The sequence below is a fragment of the Mustela lutreola genome, chromosome 2 (genome assembly GCF_030435805.1).
Source record: "Mustela lutreola isolate mMusLut2 chromosome 2, mMusLut2.pri, whole genome shotgun sequence".
NCBI classification, from domain to species: domain Eukaryota; kingdom Metazoa; phylum Chordata; class Mammalia; order Carnivora; family Mustelidae; genus Mustela; species Mustela lutreola.
The window spans coordinates 117,956,761-117,979,476 of NC_081291.1; the positions used below are offsets into that span (position 1 = coordinate 117,956,761).

General features: G+C 44.7%; 1 protein-coding gene across 2 annotated transcripts in view; it reads left to right on the forward strand.

Annotated features, from left to right (window-relative positions):
• The first annotated feature begins 12,650 nt into the window (after positions 1–12,650).
• Positions 12,651–22,716, forward strand: part of PARL (presenilin associated rhomboid like) — a 49,002-nt gene continuing 38,936 nt past the window's right edge. For both annotated transcript variants that reach the window (XM_059163342.1, XM_059163343.1), the window contains exon 1: positions 12,651–12,831. In XM_059163342.1, the coding sequence (XP_059019325.1) occupies positions 12,707–12,831 (125 nt within the window). In that variant the 5' untranslated portion in view covers positions 12,651–12,706. The remainder of the gene's footprint in view (positions 12,832–22,716) is intronic.

Consider the following 22,716-nt stretch of genomic DNA (forward strand, 5'->3'; position numbering starts at 1 on the left):
GTCTGGCTCTGGGACAACTGAAATGAAAATAAAGGCTACAGAACTTGACTACCGACAAACGTGGGGACCCCGGACAAATGAAGGGTCCGAGCCTGCCCCGAGCTTGGTGGTGGGTGGAGGATGGTGACTGGGATGCTGGTGAGGCCTCCAGGGAGGTCAGAAGAGAGCAGAAGCATGAGCTCAGGTTTTGTCATACTGAGCAGGAGTAGCCTATCCTGAGGGGATACAGCACCACTCCAGGTGCTGCCCCCCATCCCTTGCAGAGCTGACCCAGAGAGTCCACCGAGACTCCCAGGCAGAGGCTGAAAGGAGCCTGATGAGGGTCGAGCTCCACGGGCCAGAGGTGAGGCCGCTGGGGGAGTGAAGGTATCCCCACCTGTCCCAGGCCGAGCAGCAGGGCCTGGGTGTGACTGGCATGGCCAAATGGATATACTCCATTGGGAAAGACTCCAGGAACTTGTGTCCATCCATGACGCTGCCTGAGAGTGCTGGGTGAGTAAGGAGAGTAGCCAGAGGGGCCTAAGGAGCAGGCTGTATTCCACTGGGAGCCCTGGAACCGGGAAGCAGAGGGGTGTGTGTGGGGGGTGGGTGCAGGCGCATCATGGAGCCTCTGCTCAGCGGGCTGGCTTTTCTCATGTTGCCTTCCTGCTCTGGAGACTTGGCACCTTCTTTTGGAAAGGGCATGTCCTCCTGGCTCCTTCGCCTTCCCATCTGAGGAAACCTGTGGCAGCTAAGCTTTCAGCTACCCCCAAAGACACTGCTGTAGGTGATAATTCTGTCCTCAATTGGAGGCCCTGATGCGGTAGGCAGATGAGCCTCCCTCTCAGTCCAGGGCCACTGGAAGGCAGGAAGTGGCATCAGACACTGGTCCTGCCACTCACTACCTCTGTGGCCTTGAGCTTCAGTTTCCCCACCTGTCAAATGCAAGATTGTTGGGGGATTGCAAAAATTAAAGGTAAAGACTGTGCAGAGCCTACCTCTGTCCAGAAGAGGATTCTGAGGCAGTAGAAACACACTGCCCCATGAATGTCATACCACAAGGAAAAGTAAGAGAACCCTGCCTGGGGGGAGCACTATGTGTGGATGGAAGGAATTTTCATTTTTTTTTATTTTTTATTTTTTTAAAGATTTTATTTATTTATTTGGCAGAGAGAGAGATCACAGGTAGGCAGAGAGGTAGGCAGAAGGAGACGGGGAAGCAGGCTCCCTGCTCCGATGCAGGGCTCGATCCCAGGACCCTGAGATCATGACCTGAGCTGAAGGCAGAGGCTTAACCCACTGAGCCACCCAGGTGCCCTGGAAGGAATTTTCTGAAGAGCGATTTGGGGCACCTGGGTGGCTCAGTGGTTTAAAGCCTCTGCCTTCGGCTCCGGTTGTGGTCTCAGGGTCCTGGGATCGAGCCCCATATCCGGCTCTCTGCTCAGCGGGGAGCCTGCTTCCCCCTCTCTCTCTGCCTGCCTCTCTGCCTACTTGTGATCTCTCTCTCTCTCTCTCTCTCTGTCAAATAACTAAATAAAATCTTTAAAAAAAAAAAAAAGCCATTTGGGATGGGAGATGGGGGAACGGGCAGACACAAGGAACAGCTGCTACCCTAATCCACTTCTAGTGCAGGTGGATCTCATCAGTTGGAGGGCTTCTGTCGTGTTGAGTGGAGTTGGAAATTCCAGCCAGGGATGAATGTCTGTTGAGAATTCTGGAGGGCGGGAGACTCTTCCCTTCCCCTTGAAAATAGTCAGCTGTCAATCAATGTTGACTAAATTTTTTTTTAAGTTTTGGTATACTAGAGTATACTAGATGCCTGATCCCCCCACACACGCGCGCTCCTCATGCAGTGAGACAAGCACTGTACCGGGAGTCAGCAAAATTGGGTTTTCAGCTCATCTTCTGCTTTCTTTTTTGGCCTCTGTGTCCTTCTCCTCCTCCTTCTCCTTTTCCTCTTCCTTCTCCACCATCTCCTCCTCATCCTTCTTCTTCTTCTTTTTAAAGATTTTTTTATTTATTTGAGAATGGGGGCAGAGGGAGAGATAGAGAATCCCAAGCAGTCTACCCACTGAGCACAGAGCCCAAGGCAGAGCTCCATCCCAGGACCCGGAGACCGTGGCCCGAGCCAAAACCAAGAGTCGGAGGTTTAACTGACTGAGCCCTCCTAGGGGCTCTCACATGTTTCTTTTCTTAGCAATGCTGTCCTTTAGAAGTTGTTGTTACTGTTACTCTTGTTTTAAAAGACAGGGAACCAGGTTAGAGAGCTCAAGTAAGTGCCCCAAACATACAGTAATTGACTTGAGTTTCAAATTCATGTCCCTCTCATTCCAAAGTTTTTGCTCTTTCCACCATGTTCGCTGTCATTCCTGTTGCTCCAAAAATGCCTCTTTAGGGAAGTAAATGAGCTAACACATTGAATAGAGATGTTTTGCATTGTCCACTGGTCTGCCAGACTGGCTACTACTGAACTGTTCTTGGCAGTAACCGGTCAACAAGTTCAGCAAGTTTGGCAAATGTCTACTAGAATGTGAGTACAAGACCACAGACCATGGCATCGGCTCATCTTGCTGTTGGCATGGCAAGAGGCCCTGGGCCCTGATGGTCTAAAAGCTGTGTCGGGTTAGGTCAAGTTAAAAAGGAGGGAATCTAGGGCACCTGGGTGGTTCAGTTGGTTGAGCCTCTGACTCTTGATTTTGACTCAGGTCATGATCTCAGGGTCCTGGGATCCAGCCCCTTGTCAGGCTCCATGCTCAGTGGGGAGTCTCCTTGAGGATTCTCTCTCCCTCCCCCTGCAATCCCCTTCCTCTCTAAACTAAATAAATAAATCTTAATGGGGTGCCTGGGTGGCTCAGCAGGCTAAAGCCTCTGCCTTTGGTTCAGGTCATGATCTCAGGGTCCTAGGATTGAGCCCTGCATCGGGCTCTCTGCTCTGCGGGGAGCCCGCTCCCCCCCACCACCCCCTTTGCCTGCCTCTCTGCCTACTTGTGATCTCTGTCAAATAAATAAAATCTTAAAAAAAAAAGAAAAAGTAATAAAATAAAATAAATAAATAAAACTTAAAAAAAAAAAAAGGAGGAAATCTTGGGCACCTTTGTGGTTCAGTCAGTTAAGCGTCTGCCTTTGGCTTGGGTCCTGATCCCAGAGTCCTGGAATCAAGCTCCGCATTGGGCACCCTGCTCAGTGGTGAGCCTCCTTCTCCCTCTCCCATTCCTCCTGCTTGTGTACCCCCTTTTGCTGTCTCTCTCTCTGTCAGATAAAATAATTTTTTAAAGGAGGGAATCAGAGTTCAGTTCTGTTTTATGCCATTTGGGATCAATTTCCTTATTAAGAGCGCATTTCTGGGCACCTGGGTGGCTCAGTCAGTTGAGCAACTGCCTTCAGCTCAGGTCGTGATCCTGGAATCAAGCCCTGCATCAGGCTCCCAGCTCCACAGGGAGTCTGCTTCTCCCTCTGACCTTCTACCCTCTCATGCTCTCTCTTACTCGCTCTCTCTCTCTCTCTCTCTCAAATAAATAAATAAGATCTAAAAAGAAAAAAAAAAAAGCACATTTCTGCCAATTTGATACTAAAGATTGTTCTGTGATGAGAGCTCCAGGAGGCCATTAATAGCCTGGAGTTAATACTGCACTATTGCAACTTGGGTGGGAGATGTTTCCTGAAAGAGCAATCAAAGCTTTCCAGCAGTTCAGTAAATGTTACAGGTATTCCTAAACCATTCCTCACCATTCCATCAGGTTGAATGAGAGTAACAACAGCAACAACCCCTAACACAGCGATGGCACTCCAAGCCTGTCTTCTCATTCTATTTCACTGTGAACTCCAAACTGCCATTTCCTGGGAAGAAGCTGGCAGAGTTCCCCAGGGGGCACCCAGCAGGCAGATGGCTCTGTAATTTGGAAGAGAGGGAGGGTTGTCCTTTTTGCATACCAGATAGGCTATCCTCTGAGGCTGTTGCATGCACTAAGACCAGACAGTCACTTTGCAAGGAATCTGGAATGTCACCCAGAACAGGAAATAAATAATTCTGGAGGGTAAAGAGCATCTTGCTCAAGGTCCTCTGCATCTGAAGACGATTATTAATGGGTGTTGTAATGCACAGGTTCCTTTGTTCCAGGTAGGAAAAACAGGGGACACTCCCAGGATTATAATCAGGATATAAAAATCTATAGCTTACTCATGCAGCAGCAAGAACGTGTGTCTCCCAAGCCCTCCCCTTAAAGCCGCACGCAGGCAGACAGGCTCTGGGAGACTGTTGGTCCAGATGGCTAACATCAGGCCCCTCCTTGAGCTTATATTAGTGCAACTAAAAACAGACAGGAAGGGGCAGCTTGCCGGCTCAGTTGGTAGAACATGGGATTCTTGATCTCAGGGTTGTAAGTTCAAGCTCCACATGGATTACTTAAAAAAAAAAAAAAAAAAAAAGAAAGAAAATAAAGAAAAGAAAAGAAAGAAAGAAAGAAAAGGAAAGTGCCTTCTGGAAGTATTTACATCAGCTGAATTTCTGCATTCTTTATTTGTTTCTGTTCAGGATGCAAGCTTCAAACTCTGCCACGTTTTTTGCTCTTGTTTTCAATTCCAAGATACCTTTCTCAAAACCAAGAATCCTGTTGCCAGTCCTCTCATCCCCACAGGAGTAGTCGATTTAATTCTGTGGTGTTTATTAAATGACCTATGAGGTATGAAGGCTTCCTCAGAACCCCTGGAGTTGAGTGTCCCAGGTCCTGGGTCCATAGCCGACTCTAACCCGGTTCCACTTTTGAGGTGCCTAAATTATAACAATTACCGCTATTTCTGCTTCTGTACCTTCGCTTGCTAACTCATGAGGAGATGGAAAAATACCAGCAGACTTTCTATAGGCACTCTGATTCTCCTTCTAATTCCTGACTTCTAATCCCCGCCCAGAATTGAACCTGGCAGAGTGGCCGCTCCCGGACCCCCACCCGGCTCTGGGCCGAGAGATAATAGTCATCTGGTGCCAGAGACACCCCCACCTAGAATTGGACGTGACAAAATGACTGCTCCCGGACCCCCCACCCAGCTCTGGGTGCAAGAGATAATAACCATCTGGCACACCGCGGCTTGACAGGGAGACCCCGGCCAATCCTGAGGTGACTCATACCCTGGTGGTGCCAACCAAGCAGTTTGAAGAATGACAGCCCTTTGATCTAACCAATAATCTGTTCCCAGCCTTTTCCTGCTCTGTAGCATGCCAGTCATATAGAGTTGCTGTTTGATTTTCCTGCGGTATGTAGTGATTTGTTATGAGATACTATGATGTATGCTAAGTCCCTGCCTCCCAAAAAAGTGCTGTGATCCTGAGCTCGGGACCTCTTAGCGTCACCAGCAACGAGTGCACGGAGGTCCGGGTTCGAACTCGTAATAAACGACCCTTGCTGTTTGGCTTTGACTCTGGACTCTGGTGGTCGTCTTTGGGGGTGGGGGGTCTCAGAATTTGGGCATAGCACTTTGACCTTCCTGTTAGCCCAAGGCTACATGGTAACAAGTCCCCGCACTGTAAGGGCCTTTGGCTACTTTCTGTTCCCACTTAATCAGGCTGATTCTCCTTCTAATTCCTGACTTCATTGAAGTTAGAGTGAGGGCTAGCATTGGAGTTCAAATTTTCCTCTTCCTAAAGAGGGTTAGGGTTGGGGTTAGGCTGGTTAGGGTTCATGCTCTCCTCCCCACAGTCCTAAAAAGGGAAGTTTTTTGTCTCCTTCCCTTCTCTCTGCCTCATTACTCAGTCTTTCTCTATCATTCCATTTCTCCTTGCCTTACCAACCCCCGGCCCGCCCTATATGTTGCCCTGTGCAGAACCTGCTCCTCTTCAGTCATGCCTAACAGCTGCTGGCCTTCTCCATAAATGGCAGCAGCTATGTCTCTAGACCTTGGGTGGGGGTCTTCAGGATGAAGGTGGGTGGCCCTTAGCCCTGAAAGTGTAATGCTCAGCAACTTTGCTGATGTGAGCCTGAACAAAAGGAACCCAGGGAGTGCTGCCTGCGGATTCTTCTGGAGGCCAACTGCTCCTGGGCCACTGTCACCAGTGTTATGCCCCAATAATGGGTCCGTGATTAAAGGAGAGAGACTGATACAAAGCGAAGGTCATGCAAAGCTTTATTTCGTGCCAAGCATCAAGAATCTAACCGAACGTTCGGGGCCGCACCTCTTACAAGAGAGAGCAACGCTTCTCTGTTTCACAGACTAGCTTTTAACGGCAAAGGCCATGCAGTCGGGCCTGGCCACGCACAGGTGGCCAATGAGATTGTAACACACACAGGAAACTCCACAGTAATGCTAGGTGACCAAATGAATTACAATTTACCCTAGTAGATATTTGAACCAGCCTATTACACCTTGATTAGGGTTGGCGCCCAAAGGCTCCCAAAGCGCAGGCCCATACTCCTTGGTAAACAGGGAGACAGTATGCATCCCCCCCACTGATTAAATTCTCCACCTGGCCTGACCCACCCTTGTATCTGGGCTTTGTTACCTGGAGCTGGTTTCTGGGACTAGTTTTTAAGTGAATCCCCTGTGGGAAGGGGGCAGGGACAGTTTAAGGGTTAAACAACAAGGTTTTTGTTTAACCTCAATGAAAGCCTCTTGCTAAAATATAAAAATATAAAATAGGTCCTTGCAACCAGCACACTGGGTGTTCTCAGAACTCACTTCAGCCCGCTGTCAGGGCTAGGTGCTGGGTCACCTGAGGCTCTTGGAGCCACACCAGCTTCTCTCTGCAGAGAAGAGAGAACCATCATCTTGCCCAATCTGGTCTCTGTGCTCCTCGATCCCGAGTGTTGGGAGACCCCCCAACAGTTCAACCCAGGCCACTTCTTGGACAAGGATGAAAACTTCTTGGTCAATGAGGCTTTCCTGCCATTTTCTACAGATACCAGGCAAAACATCGGGTTATGGATGGTAGGTGTGTGATGAGACTGGCACAAAAATAGCTGCCACTATCTAACCTTTTCCTCTGCTTCCAGAGCATCGAGGGGAACCAGGGGACCAGCTGGCTTGGATGGAGTTCTTCCTGATGTTTGTCACACCCCCCTCAGGACCTTTTCGTTCCAACTGCCAGAGGGGAGTCTGGAGCTCAGACTTCAATAATTTGGGGCTACTTAGCAGCCCCAGCCGCAGAAGATCTGTGCAGTGCCGCATCTGAGTTGCTCCAGCCCAGGTTTTAGAGGGGAGAGAGGCTCTGGAGACCTGTCCCTCACAAAGTCCTTCCTCGGACTCACAGCACCACCAAAGTTGTAGAAGAAGAACAGGGTTTTCCCAGCTCGGCTGCTCAGGGTCCCCCTAATACTGTGCAGTGACGTTAGGGAGGAGACTTCACAAGGATTCTACAACAGTAGCTGATTTTCTGTGGCTCAGTTCTTAGATTAGTTATACTTTGGCAGGAAAGGATTTTAAAGGGTTGCTTAACGTTTGGAATTGAGTCATTTCACCAGATTAACTTGGGGAGTCAAGCTTCATATGGTAGCAGTGAAATAGGCTCAGAGGGAAAGACATTTGAGAAAAACTGTCAATATAGTACTGCGCGTGAATAATACTGATGCTGCCGCCCAATAAGCCCCAAACCGGACAGTTTATCTTCTGCCCTCTCCTGCCCTCTCCTGACCAAAAGGAAGAAGTTCAGGCCGCTGCAGACAGCACGGGAATATCTTCCGTTCACTGTTACCAGGCAAAACCAGCAGCCAAAGCAACTGCTCTCAACAAATTATCTACCAAGCACTCCCTTTACTCTCCCTGACCCCTAACCCCCTGCCAAGATCCCCAAGTTTTGGTATATTGTGTCTCCAGACAAGGCTCATTTATTTTAAAAAGATTGACTTATGTTAAGTCAAAATCAAAATGAGAGACCACTGCATACCTTTTAGAATGGCTAAAACAAAACCCTGACAATCCCAAGTAGTGGAAAGGTGCTGAGCAACTGAAACCCGCATACTCTGCTGGTGGGAATGAATGGTACAACCACACTGGAAAACAGGTTGGCAATCTCTTACACATTTAAACATGACACCATACAACCCAGCCATCCCACTCCTGGGTATTTACCCAACAGAAATGAAAATATATGTTAACATCAAGACATACTATATGATTCAATTTCTCTGGTATTCTTGAGAAGGCAAAATTACAGGGATATAAAACAGGCAAGTGGTTGCAAGGTTCTGGGAGTAGGGTTATGGGTTGACTATGAAGGGACACGAGGGAACTTTCTGGGGTGACGGAAATGTTCTGTCTGATAACTGGTGATGGCTATACAGTTGAGTATGTTTGTCAAAAATCATGAAACTATACACCTAAAGGGGTGAATTTTATTGTATATACATCACATCTCAATAGGCTGGACTTCTAAGAAAAGCATGTCCTTTTAAAAAATATTTTATTTTTTTTAAAGTAGGTTCCACGCCCAACGTGGGGCTCAAATTCACAGGACTCGAGCTCAGGACCCCAAGATCAAAAGTCACATGCTCTACCGACTGAGCCAGCCAGACATCCCTAAGAAAAGCATGTCTCATTCTGCTTTGAGTTATTTAAAAGATACACATTCGAAATTATCAACATTTCAGTTAGCAGGATACCAAGACTGCTCTTGTACTGAGCTGGGAGAATTCCCATTAGGATGAGAATTCTTGATGTATTAATTAGCTTCTAGCCTTTTTGCAGGCAAGCTTACCAGTTCTTCTAGGCTTTTGAAATCTTGAAACTCTCTCACAGACAACTCATTTTCTGTGTGGAATCTACCTATGCCCTGGAGAGTCCAGACAGGTTCCTCCTGAGCAAGTTGTGCCCAGAAAGACTGGCACTTGTTTGTGGCCCAGGCAGGCTGAAGGGTGGAAAAAACACAGCAGCCCTTATCCAGTTGCTTTCTGTCTCCCTTTCCTAAGCTTCTGTCAGTTCCTCTGGTACAAGAAATATATTTGGTTTTGTCCCTGGCAAAAAGCTTCTCAAACCCTTGGAATCTCCCAAGTGACAAGAGTGTCTTTTGCCACTCATAAGAAGACCTTTTGAGTTTATTCTAATGAGGTGATCAGGTAAGGGGCCCTAGAAAGACCAAGAGATCAGAGGGTTGGAATTTTCAGCCTTACCCGCCAGGCCTCTGGGAAGGGGGGAGGTAGCAAAGGCTTCAGATTAGCTCTATAAAAACTCCAACGATGGGATTCGGTGAGTTTCTGGGTTCGTGAATACATCCATTTGCTGGGAGCGTGGCACATCCCAGTTCCATGAGGACAGAAGTTCCTATGCAGATCTCACCCTGCGCACTCCTTCTGTCTGTAACCTTCATACCATCTTTTATAATAAACTGGTAAAAATAAGTAAATGTTTCTCTGAAAATTCTGTGAGGTACTCTAGCAAATTAATTGAACTCAGTCAGAGAGTTGTGGAAACCTCTGATCTATAGCCAGTTGGTCAGAAGCACAGGTAATGGCCTGAACTTGTAACTGACATCTGGAGTGGGGCATGGGGGCAGTCTTACAAGACTGAGCTCTTAACCTATGTAATCTGACACTATCTCCAGGTTGAAAGTTTTGAAATCGAGTTGATTGCTTGATGGTGTTGAAAAATACACCTCAGAGTCTCTATCTGGAGCTCACAACAACTTCTAACTCCCACTCCTACCATCATCCAGGCTCCTGTCTGTCTTTCATCCTGCCTGGCTTCCTGCTTGTTCCATTCAAAGGCCAACTCCTCCAGGAAGCTTTCTCTCACGTGGACTTGAACCTTGGTTGAAATCCCAGTATTGCTCTTAATAACCCAACTTCTGTGTGCCTTGGTTTCCTCACTTGTCAAATGGGATGCCAATAGGAATTTTCCTCTTAGGATTGTTGTGTGCAAAGCTCAGCACAGAGCCAGGCACGTAAGTGCTCAGTACACGTTGCTGGGAATCTCTTTCTCCCATACACCCATATAAGCACATTGTACATTTGTTTATGATCATAAAATAAAAATGATGATGACGTGAAGAAGCCTTCTCCTGCGGACGGGCTTCTACATCAGTTTCTAATTATTACCTCATAATGATACGACGATAGCTACTATGCACTGAGTGTCAACCATGAGCAACTGGTAATTTAATCCTCAAAGTGACAAGGTAGATGTTATTATCAGAATTTATAGGAATCAGAGTCAAAGTGTCAGAGTATCAGTAAGCCTCCCTCTGGCTCATACATTGCCACTGTGGGAGCTGGAGAGAAAGGGAGAACCCTTGCAAACATAATGCTCAGCTGTGGGTAATAGTCTTTGGTCTCTGACTCAGGAGTCTCCTGTTTTCTGCCGGCAACCAAGCTCATTAGTTTGCCAATGGGGTAAAATGAAATCCCAGACTTGATACCTTGGCATAGCCAAAGTGAATTTAATTTAGTTTCTCAGAAAGGTATGCCCTGAAAGACATCACAAATACTGTTCTCTCTGCCTAGAACATTTCAGCCCTTTTCTTCTTTTGGTCACCTCCATTAGTTTCTCTGGGAATCCTTCTCCCCTGTCCCCCATTCCCCATCCCTCAACTGTGGTATTTCCCCCTCTTCTAAATTCCAACAGAGCCTTCTGTTTCTTGGCTCATACACTTCTCACAATGTGTTCTAATTGCCTGTTTTTTTACTTGCTCCCCTTTCCCCCAGTAAAGCAGGATCTCTGTGAGGTCAGAGATAGTGTCATCCAAAATACATCCTAGTACATTGCCTGGCATACTAAAGGTGCTTCATAAATATTTATGGGATGAATACAGTACTACTATAGTGATAATCATAAAGCACTATAAAAGCACAAATGGAAGTCATCTAAATCAGACTGGAGTCTAAGAAAGGCCCTCAAGGAAACCAGAACATGCCACCCCAAAATATGCTTCTTTGACAGAAAAATTATTTTGAGCTGATGGCAATTAAGAGGCAGTAAATCCTAAAGGCAGGAAATAGCTCCTTTCCTAGAGACAGACTCTCAACAGGCCAAAGACCAGAGACCAGGCACCAGAGGAATCTGCAAAGTTGTTAAATTAACCCTTATCTTTCTCATTAAGGAAGATAAGGACTACCTAGCTCTAGCTGGACTAACCCTAACCTGAACCTGTCAATTCTTCACAAATTATTGTTTGTCTAAAAGATACAAAACCTTCCTGCTTTGGTCTCTTCTTTAGATATTCGTTCTCTTGTGAAGACTCCCACGTATATGTAAAAATAAAATAATATTTGTATGCTCCTCTGGGACACCTGGTGACTCAGTCGGTTCTGTGTTTGACTCTCGATTTTGGGTCAGGTCATGATCTCAGGGTTGTAAGGTGGAGCCCTACATCAGGCTCCGCGCTCAGTGGGGAGCCTGCTTGAGATTTCTTCTCTCTCTCTGCCCCTCCCCTGCTTGCACGCGCTCTCTCTCCCAAATAAATACATCTTTAAAAAAAATTTTTTAAAAATATTTTTAAAATATTTTTGTACGCTTTTTTCCCCTGCTAATCTTTGTCAGTATAATTCTCAGACCTGGCTAGGGATCCCCAAGACAGTTGAGGAAAAGGTTTTCCTGTCCTACAGCCTCCCAGAAAAGAGGACAATTGAGGTTGGTCTAAAGGGCAAGTTGATTAGGTAGGCTGAATAGGGAAGGAAGGAGAAATGTTGTTTCAGACAGTGAGAATGGTATATGCACTCAGAAAAGCAGATGCCTTTAAGAAACTGCATATCCTACAGTTTGGCTGCAGCTAGGGTCAGAGGGTGGGTTGGAGTGGCAGGAAATAAGGCTGCCCAACAGGTAGGCAAGAGCTGAATCATGAAGTTTGTATTTCATCTAGAATACAGATTTTTGTTTCAAGTCTGGACTTTTTGTTAAACATCAGAGGTACATCCTCTTAAGTGTGTCATAACATGAAATGGTGAGGGTCACCTAGGTGGTTCAGTCCGTTAAACATGGCACTCTTGATTTGGGTTCAGGTCGTGATTTCAGGGTCCTTGAAACCCAGCACCGGGAAAGGGCCCTGCCCTGGGCCTGGAGCTGGCTTGGGATTCTCTCTCTCCCTCTCCCCCCAATCCCCCGCAAGCGTTTTCTCTCTCTCTAAAAAAATAATATGAAACGGTGAGATGCAGAAAAAAGAAAAATAACATAGGTGCAATGATGCAATGATGGTTCCTCCAGTCCTCTCGGAGCCTCTGTAAGACAGTGGTGATACTATCCGCCTCAAGTGTTTGGTGAGGGTCAAAGCAGCAACTTAGGGGAGGCCTGGGTGGCTCAGTCATTAAGGGTCTGGGGTCATGACTGAGTCCCTCACAGGACTTCCTGCTCGGCAGGAAACCTGCTTCTCCCTCTCCCACTCTCCCTGCTTGTGTTCCCTCTCTCTTGTCAAATAAACAAATAAAAATATATTTAAAAAAAAAGAAAGAGAAAAGAAAAAGGGCACTCACTTAGGTTAAGTGCCTGATATGTGGCGTTACTCAATAAATGCTAGTTTTCCCTTCTCTTTTTCCTCTGAACCTCATCGGCAAACCGGATGGAGGTCCAGGCGTTGTCCCGCGCCAGCCCCGCGTCCAGGCTCGCCGGGCCGGGAGCACCCAGCGGCGCCCGCGCAGCCCTCCGGGGCGTGGAGCTTCGGCTCGGCGGGGCGTGGGGGCGCTCTAGACTGCACCTGGAGCTCTATGGTCTTTTTAAAAATTTTTGCACCCCCCCCCCCCGCCCCCCGCTCGCCCCGGAAGTGGTTCCGCGGCAGGGGTTGGTAAGGTCGGGCCATGGTGGGGCAGAGGTTGGGAAGATGGCGTGGCGAGGCTGGGCACAGAGAGGCTGGGGCTGTGGCCAGGCGTGGGCTCAGCCGGCGGGCGGCCGCAGCTGCGAGGAGCTCACTGCGGCCGTGGCCCCGCCGCGACTGCTCGGACGCAGGTAATGACCGCCGCTCCGGGCTTCTTTCCCCTCGGACCCTCAGCTTCGGCCGAGCATCCTCGGGGGCGCAGGCCACGCAGGCCTGTGGGTCGGCCTTGCCCTCACCCATCTCTTCCTCTCTCTGTCCCACTTTCCCCTCTCGCCTCGCCAGCCCTCGCTTCTCGCCGTGCCACCGTGCCCCCAGCCGGGGTGCCCAGTGACCGACCCCGGCGCAGCTTTCCGTGAGCCCGCGCGGTCTACCCCTTTCCCCTCGGGAAGGACGTGAGGGGAAGGGGAAATAGTCTCTGAGGGCTGCGTGCCGCGCCTCATAATCCCGCGAAGAAGGTATTGGACCCATTTTTTAAGTGAAGCAGTTACACAGATGATGCAATGGCAGAACCGATTCTCTATCAGTCTTTATAAACCTGTGTTCTACTTCAAGTTACTTTCGTCAGCGTTTAGAGAACTAAGGGAAGACGGAGTCCAAGGGCATTTGCCTTCTTCACAGTCAAAAGAGAGGCTTTTCTGTTGAAGAATGGAGAGCTTAGAATAGTTTCCAGTTGATTTGGAAAGAAAACGAAAGTACTGGTTTTCCCCAGTAGAAGCTGTATGAAGAGTATGCTTCATCAGTATTTGCTGCTTTTAAGTCCATTCTGAAGAGGAGAAAAGTCCCTCAGCTGTCCAAGAGCTTGATGTGTTTTTTACTGGAAATTTGTTCCTGTTCTTTATTTTTATTTTTTTTTTAAAGATTTTATTTATTTATTTGACAGGGAGAGATCACAGTAGACAGAGAGGCAGGCAGAGAGAGAGAGAGAGAGGGAAGCAGGCCCCCTGCTGAGCAGAGAGTCCGACGCGGGACTCGATCCCAGGACCCTGAGATCATGACCCGAGCCGAAGGCAGCGGCTTAACCCACTGAGCCACCCAGGTGCCCCTGTTCTTTAATCCAGAGTTGCAGCCTTCTCGGTTTTCTGAGTTGGTTCCAGATGCCTGAAATTCCATCTGATTGATGGTAGCAAGTTTAGGTAGAATGTTCAACAGAGGGGCTAGCCAGTGGCAAATAACTGAGGCTCCAATGGCTCCAATATGGTGGAGCCATTGCTTAATTTTAAGAATCACCCAGAGTGTTTGTAGACTATATTTCCCAGGTCCCAGCCTAGTTCTGTCAAGTCAGAAGTTGGGGGTGGGGGGTGCGGGGAAGTGGAAGAACCTGTAGTGCTTGCAAGCACTCCCAGGTGAATTGGATTAGGGATTTGTGAAAACTTGCCTACATTGTAGCTTAACTTCATACACCTTAATTTGGAGCTTCAGGCGCTAATCTTAAACTCCTGGGGAGACGGAGAATGAGGAGGTCAGGTGGAAGTAGTGATAGATTTCAGCTGTCCAAATTGCAGAATTTATTCCAAATCCCAGCCAAAATTGCATGGTTCGAGGGGGAGGAGGAGGAATGAATATGGCTATCAGGAAGCAACAGGTGTGGTAATATTAAAAATATGTGTTAGGAAGGGAAAGCAAAGGAACTATAACTTGATTAATGAAGAGCCTCCAGTATAAAATGGAGACCATTTGAAACAAAACAAAACAAAAAACAAATGAAGGTGTGATGTTGACAATTAGCCCCTTTTTTTTTTTTTTTTTACGTTTTCTGTTTATTTGTAAAGTTCGAAAATGACATTTTTGTGGTTGCATAGAAAAATATGCGTTTCAAGAGAATGTAGGTAAACCTGAAATAGAGTATTTACCCGCTCACCTCTGGAAATAAGCACTTAATAGGAAGAATGAGTTACCTTGTATGTAACTTTATTTGGTCTGCTTTGACTTCCTGTGGTTCTAAGATTAGTATACAGAAGAATGAAGTTAGAGATAAAAAGCAGAGTTAAAAAAGCAGAGTTCTGGGCCCAATCCTTGTGTTTCTGATGTGATAGGCCTGAAGTATGGCTGAGAATTTGCCATATAGGTAATGATATAAGAGTTCTGTAAACTGTGGCAGGCCCAGTGCAGCCCACCAGCTAAAAATGGTTTCTACGTTTTTAAAGGGGTGTAAAGCAAAACAGTATGTGACATTTGTTTTCTTCATAAAAACTAAAATATTAACTATCTGTCTCTCTACAGACAAAGGAAAAAATCTCAGGCTCTTTAGAAATTTTACCATTGTCAAATTTCTGGCAGCACTTCTAAGAAATGGTTTAGGCTTAAAAGAAGCCTGCATAATTTCAGTTGTATGAAACTAAGAGAGTAGTTGGTGGTTCAGTTATTTTCCCTGTTTAATCTACCATTTATTGACTCCAGATGAGTTTTAAGAAAATTTTGTCATGCAAATGTTTATGTAGAATTCCCCACTCCCCTAAATACATTTATTTTCTTTTAAAGTGGAATGAATCTATTGTGTGTATGCTTGGACATATGTTATCTCCATTTGAACAGCAGGCCATTTCTACTTCATAAAAATCTTTAGAAACATAGACATCAGTGCTGACTTGTACATATATCTAAGTTGCACTGTTAAAAATTCACAAAACTATGTTTTCACTCACCATTAAGCCAATTTATACATAGGTATGACTTTTTCTGTTTAAAAGTTAGGGGATCATGTTAAAAAACTGAACCATAGGGCACCCGGGTGGCTCAGTAGGTTAAAGCCTCTGCCTTTGGCTCAGGTCATGGTCCTAGGATAGAGCCCCTCATCGGGCTCTCTGCTCAGCGGGGAGCCTGCTTCCTCCTCTCTACCTGCCTCTCTGCCTACTTGATCTCTGTCTGTCAAATAAATTAGTAAAATCTTAAAAAAAAAAAAAAAAAAACTGAACCATAACAATTATATGACTAGTAGTAAGTCAGATATTGATGAGATCTTCCCACTTTGAGCACATTATGGTTTCACAAATGACTGGTTATTGGTGGAAGGACCAAAGCAGCAGAGCTAAAAGGCAGGTCTGCCTTCATGAGTTGGTATATACCTCTAATGACTCTTTCCTCCCATTCCACTCTCTGTACCATCCATTTTATCATGTTGTTTCTCTTTGGTTTCTGAACTTATTTCAGGTGAGTGATTCATTAAGTTTTTTTGTTTTGTTTTGTTTTTTTATTTAGATTTTTATGTATTTATTTGGTGGAGGGGTAAAGGGTAGAGGGAGAAGCAGACTGCTTGCTGAGCAGGGAACCTTACGCGGGGCTTGATCCCAGGACTCCAGAATCGTGACCTGACCTGAAAGCAGGTACTTAACGACGGAGCCATCCAAGTGCCCCTAAGACATTTATTTTTCCATCTTTTGCACCAATATGAATGAGTAGAGCTAAAGAGCCTAAGCTTGTAAATATGGTCTCAAACATTTGGAATTAGAAACATTTATCATGCTTTTCCATGTTTTTGCATTTTAAGAAATGTAGAACAAAAGCTCCATAAGGGCAGAATGTACCTTGTCATATAAGGTGTGATGAAGTACTTCATCTAAAAGCAGTTTTGTAGTAATTGAAAACCCAACTCCAACCAAATTCCTAAGCAAATTAGGAAAATTTATTGGTTTATGCAGTTAAAAAGTCCAGAAGTCAGGGCGCTTGGGTGGCTCAGTGGGTTAAAGCCTCTGCCTTCGGCTCAGGTCATGATCTCAGGGTCCTGGGATTGAGCCCCGCGTTGGGCTCTCTGCTCAGCGGGGAGCCTGCTTCCCCCTCTTTTCTCTGCCTGCTTGTGATCTCTCTCTCTCTCTCTGTCAAATAAATAAAATCGTAAAAAAAAAAAAAAAAAAGTCCAGAAGTAGGACTGGCTTCTAATGAGGCAAGATTTGGTGTTTTAGATTGTCACCAGGATTCCATTTTTCTCCAGGGCTTGGCTCTGCTTCCCAGACGTTGGCTTTATTTTCTCAACATGCTCTCCTTGTCGTAAGATGGCTGTCAGAAGTTCTTGGGGCTCTATACTTCTAGGTTCACATCCAGCAGAAAAAGTTTTCCAGTATTACAGACAAAATCTTGAAATTCACTGGACCAGATTGGCCTGATTGGGATTCATGTCCATTCTTGAATCCCTTGAAATTGTCAGAGAGTGGAGTCTATAGATTGGCTAAAGCCAGTCAGGAGCTTGGTGTGCCTCTCCCAGCCAAATGGCTGGAAATTCCAGTGTACTATTAGGAGAGGGGGGAAAGGACCTGGATGCTGGGAGTTGGTGAGGAAACTCTCTCTATTGTCCTCTATGATGAAACTTTTGCGTTCGAATTCTTTGTTAAAATTTGAATTCTTGTTAGTCCTGGTAGATAGGATTACCCAGTAAATAACCATTCAAATTTAAGTAGAAATTTTGTTAGGGATTAAGTTCTTGCTCCTTGCTATTAAAAGTGGTTTGTGAACTAGCACTTTAGGCATTATCTAGGACAGGAGTGGCAAACTTATTTTGTGAAAGGCCAGATAGAAAATGACAGGGCCACATATGGTCTCTGTCACATACTCTTTTACTTTATATCACTCTTTAAAAATTCAAAAACCATGGGACGCCTGGGTGGCTCAGTTGGTTAAGCGGCTGCCTTCGGCTCGGGTCATGATCCCAGCGTCCTGGGATCGAGTCCCATATCGGGCTCCTTGCTTGGCGGGGAGCCTGCTTCTCCCTCTGCCTCTGCCTGCCACTCTGTCTGCCTGTGCTTGCTCTCGCTTCTCTCTCTATGACAAATAAATAAATAAAATCTTTAAAAAAAAAAAAAAAATTCAAAAACCATTCGTAGCTGGCAGGCCCAAACCACTCTGCAAGCAGAAGTTTGTCAGTTTGTGAGTTTGTTTAGAAATGCAGAATTCATATTTTCCCCACCCCAGACTTAGTGATTTAGAATCTGATATCAGCAAGATCTCCAGGTGATTTGTATGTATACTAAAGTTTTCCCTAAACCTGAGGTAGATCAACCCTGGGTGAATATGAAAATCACCCTCTTTAAAATACTGATGCCTTTGTCCCGCCTCTGGAGACTCTAATTGCTATGAAGTGGAGCCATAGAACAAAATATTTAAGAGCTCACTAGGCACTTCTAATATGTAGTATAGGGAAACAAAAGCTGTTTTCCCTCTACCAGTCTTAGGTTCGTTGGCTCTGTAAATTAGACTGAGAAAAGATAGATTAGCAAGAGAAAAACCAGCTTATGAATATGTCCATTGCATATACACATGGCAGTACTCCTTGGTGAGTAATACAAAGGATGGTTAGAATTTGGGCTTACATTGCGTTTTAAAGAAAGAACAGCAAAGTTTTAGAGAAATGACAAGAGAAGGGAAAAGGACTTCGTTCCTAGGGCAGCAAACTGAGGAGGCAATATATCAGGGAACTAATGGATATAAGGGCACTTAGTAAATTTTTTTTGGTGCCTTCTCTGAGCACATAAGGGTCTAGAGTTGTCTCATGATTCTGTTTTTCCTGGTAGAGGGTAGTGGGTATACCTTCACAAAATTATATCCTGCTTTTAGGTAGATGGGGGCAGAGCAGAGAGTTTTAATTGTATCTGCTTCTCATTGGCCCTCAGTCCAAGATAGTCCTTATGGCAAAGTGGCATGTTCTGCTGCTCTTCAGGAACCAGGATTGAGCACTACTGTTCTAAGACTAAGCTTTCATGGTCATAACTGTCTCTGCTGCAACTGATGTGGTAGATTAAAATACATGGTTGTAATAATTCACAGCTCCTCTCCTCCAGAGTTGTCGATTTCCCTGGGTTGGTCTTGTGATTTGCTTTGATCATTAGCAAGTGGCAGAAATAATGTGCAAGGTCCACAGTCTGGGCCTCAAGAGGCCTTGCAGCTTCTACTTTTTTCCCCTCTTAGAATACTACTCCCACTCCCACTCCTAGCCGGTTGATTACTGAGAGGCCATTCCGGCTGACTGACGACCAGTCCAAGCTCTTGGTGTGGGAGTGAAGCCAGCTTCGACTGCCCATCTCCAGTTGAGCACCCAAATGACAGATTGCATGAGTGACTCTAGGGGAGACAGGAAGGACTGCCCAGTTGAGGGTGGCTAACTTATAAAGTCTTGAGAAATAATATTGGTATCAGGACAGTTAAGTTTTAGGGTGGTTTGCAATAATACATGAGACAACTGGGGAAGTTTCTGTCAAATCAGGATCTGCTGACCAGAGTAAGTACTAAGCTGTCTTCACCATTATTTTCACTTGCAAATCAAATCAATGCATTATCTTGCTTTCTTACTAAACTCAATTCCGACTTCAGGTATTGAACCAGTGTAACAATGACCAAAAGGATACCTGCGAAATGAAGCTTTTAGCTTTCCGGCCCCTGTGGCTTATGAATGTGTGCTAGTTAATAGAAATAGGTGTATGGTGAACCAATACATTGTACTTAGTTCTGTCAAACAAGTTCTATGTGTCCAACCGTAATTCCCCAGTACGTGTATATATTCTTAATATATGTATTCTGCATCTGACCTTAACCCCAGGCTAACTTGTGTAATATATTCTCCATGTCCTTGGCCCCACACGTATGTCTAAGGTAAATACTGTTCTAGGCAAAAGGTCTGGCTTTGCTTCAAGTTTAGATTCCCAGATTGCTGGTGTGTTTATGCTCCTTTTCAAACATTGCACTTCAGAATTTTAAATGAGGTGATGAACTGTAGAAAAAGTAATCTTTATTCGAGCCAAGTGAATACTTGTCTTCTATTATTACACTACTGACAATATAAAATAATCTCATCTTTCACATTTCTTGGTCTAATAAGAAAAGAAAAGCCAGAAAACAACACTTAGTTACAAATTGTGATCTTTAAAGGGAACATATTCAGGATACCTGGGTGCTCAGTCGGTTCAACATCTGTCTTCGGCTTGGGTCATGGTCCCAGGGTCCACTTGTGTGGAGTCTGCTTCTCCCTCTCCCTCTGCCTGCTGCTCCTCCTGCTTGTGCGCTTGCACCCTCTCTGTGTCTCTGACAAATGAATAAAATCTTAAAAAAAAGTAAAGGGAACATATTCCTGTTACTTTATGTCACACCTTTGTTTTTTGGCCCCAAAGTGGTGGTAGTACTTTATTTTACTAACCCAGCTCTATGTTATCTTGAATTGTTTAATAAAAATTAAATCCCCCCCCAAAATAAATAAAAATTAAATCCAATTGTAAAGGATTAACATTTCCCACATTAAAGGTGTTAATAGTGATGCATTTGGCTATAAGTAAATCTACTGTTTAAGTAAGTGAGGGGGTATAGTTAGCATAATATAGTAGAGGTAAGTGGCTACTGTCTGCCTAGCTCAAAATTATCAAGGTTAGTGTTTGAATCCCTTAGCCTTTCTTTTGGCATTCTGGGTAACTGCCTGAAGAAATCTAGTTATTACATTCCTTATTCAAGGCAAAAAGAAGGGGCAGAGGTATGACATTGCTGAAATGTCCATTTTTATAGATAAATCATTCCTAGAGGTACATAAAAATTCTTGTCTCTCATTTTGTCAGAACTCTGTAATATGGCCACCCTATGCCTTAAAGGAGGCTGGAAAAGTGAAGATATTTACCTTTCTAGCCTCTGTAGAAAAAGGCAAGAGAAAAAGAAATACAGATTTGGGATTAGCTGTTTAACTGTATTTGGCAAAGGATATTCTTAATACTAGTAAGAGAGCCATGAAGGGAGTTCAGAGTTATTCAGAGCAACATTGGCTTTTTTGAATAAGTACATCACTTTTCAAAATAGATTTACTTGAAAGAAATAGCACTTATTTGGAAGTATAAATTATGGATTATTGAAGTTTCAAGGCAAATTACTTTTTTTTTTTTTTAAGATTTTATTTATTTATTTGACAGAGACAGATCACAAGTAGGCAGAGAGGTAGGCAGAGAGAGAGGAGGAAGCAGGCTCCCTGCTGAGCAGAGAGCCCGATACGGGACTCGATCCCAGGGCCCTGAGATCATGACCTGAGCCGAAGACAGCGGCTTAACCCACTGAGCCACCCAGGCGCCCCTCAAGGCAAATTACTTTATTGCCATAACCCATCCTCACCATGTGACTTCTGAGAAGTGAAACTGTGGAGTGGACTCAGTGTTGAAGAAAGAGCATACTAGGCAAGTGAATAGTAGTAATAGTCACTATGCCATTTTTCTGAGTTTTGGTTTTTTCCAGACGCCTACTAGACACCACCTGGGTATCCTACAAATGCTAGCAATACTTTATTTTTGTAACTATAAAGTGCATAGCCATGGATTCTGATGAATGTATATACCTGTGGAACCACCACCTAAAGAGAAACATTGTTTTGCTCAACAGTGTTTTTGAGTTTCCTCTATAATGTGTGATCAGTAGTTTCTTTGCTGAGTAGTACTCCATTGTATGAATATACCACAGTTTGTCCTTTCCCCTTTTGACAGTTCTGGTTTTTAGCTACTAGAAATAAGAGCTACCATGACCACAAGCATTTGAAATACTGCCCAAGATGGAATTCTTCATGCCTTATCTTACAGTTCCCTATTTTGGTGTTTCTGAGCTTCCTTGTCCTGGCGAATAGTACCACCTTCCTTTCAGTTACTCAAAATAGAACTAAGTCATTCTTGACCCCCTTCTTTTTTCTAACAGATAATTATTGACCTTTTCTTTATTAGGGACTGGGCTTGGTGGTAAAGAGTGAATACAAAAGTAATTTTCCAGTTGTGGTACAGGCAATAATAGACATAAGTCGAAAAGTCTATGCAGGATGCTTTGGAACTCTGCGAGTATAAAGGAGACACCCACCCTAGTTGATGAAGGCTTCCTGGGAGGAGAAAAATGAATTTTCAGGGGCACAATAGTGTTAACAAAGGGATATACCAAGGGAGTAGCATTGCTGAGCATTGCTGGGAGGATGAAGAATCATTGTGGGGTTTAAAGCAAGGGAGTGAATTGGAATGGGGCAATATAGGAAGCAATGAGGTATGTTAGGAAAAAGTAGAGTATTCCAGGTCAGAAGGCATGAGCGGAGTTGAATGGGAATTTGGAATTTGGGAGAGATTTTTGACACTCTGAGAAGGCATTTGAGGGACCATTGAATGTTTGGGGAAAAGTGATAAAGGAACAACATGCAACATGGTAAAATGTTTGCAGTTAAACAGGCATGAAGTGAGGAACTAGGAATGAAAAAAAAGTTTTTATTTGACAGAGTTGGCTTTTAATTGGATGGAAAAGAATAAAGGCGAGAACACCGAAATGACATCTAGGTTTTTAACCTCAGTGATTGATAAACTGTTGTCCCTCTGAAAGAATGAGGAAGTCAGAAAATGGAGCTGTTATAGAGGAGGAGTTTCCTTTTGAATATATTGGTTTTAAAGTAATTGAGAGCATATCCAAATGGAAATACTCAATATATAGTTTGAAATACAAGGCCAGAAGATTGAGGTTAGGACTAAAGAAATATATTTGAATCATTTACTTAGAAGTCATATTGGCCACAGAAATACATTTATTCTCTTAGTCAACTGAAGTGTTGGAAGACCTGATTTCTGCTTTCAAGGAGCTTTGAGTTTACGAGGATGGTATGTTTAGAGTACGATGAGAACAAACAGGAAAGGGCCTCTGCTTTGTCAGTGTAGGGGAAGTGTTAAAAAATTCTTCATGAATTTATATGGATTGAGTTTGAATAGAGAACATGTAAAAGAACTAATGGAGCCTATGAGGATATCTGTCACTAAGGGATAGGTGAAAAGAGGAGAAGCCATCAGGAAAGTGAATTTGAATAGGGAATGCAATCTTATAGGAACTAGGTAGGGCTGGTAAGTGTGATCAGTAGTGTCAAATGTTTTAAGGTATGGCTGTGAGGGCTCAAAGCAACAAAACCCTTTACAAAACATTTGGTGGGTGTCCCTAGAACTGAGTGAAAAAAACATGGGGAGAAGTAGGGAAAATCCATCGACTTAGAATGATAGTACTTCTATAAAAGAAAGCAATTATTTGAATTTGGAGTGCCCTTGAGGATGATACTTACA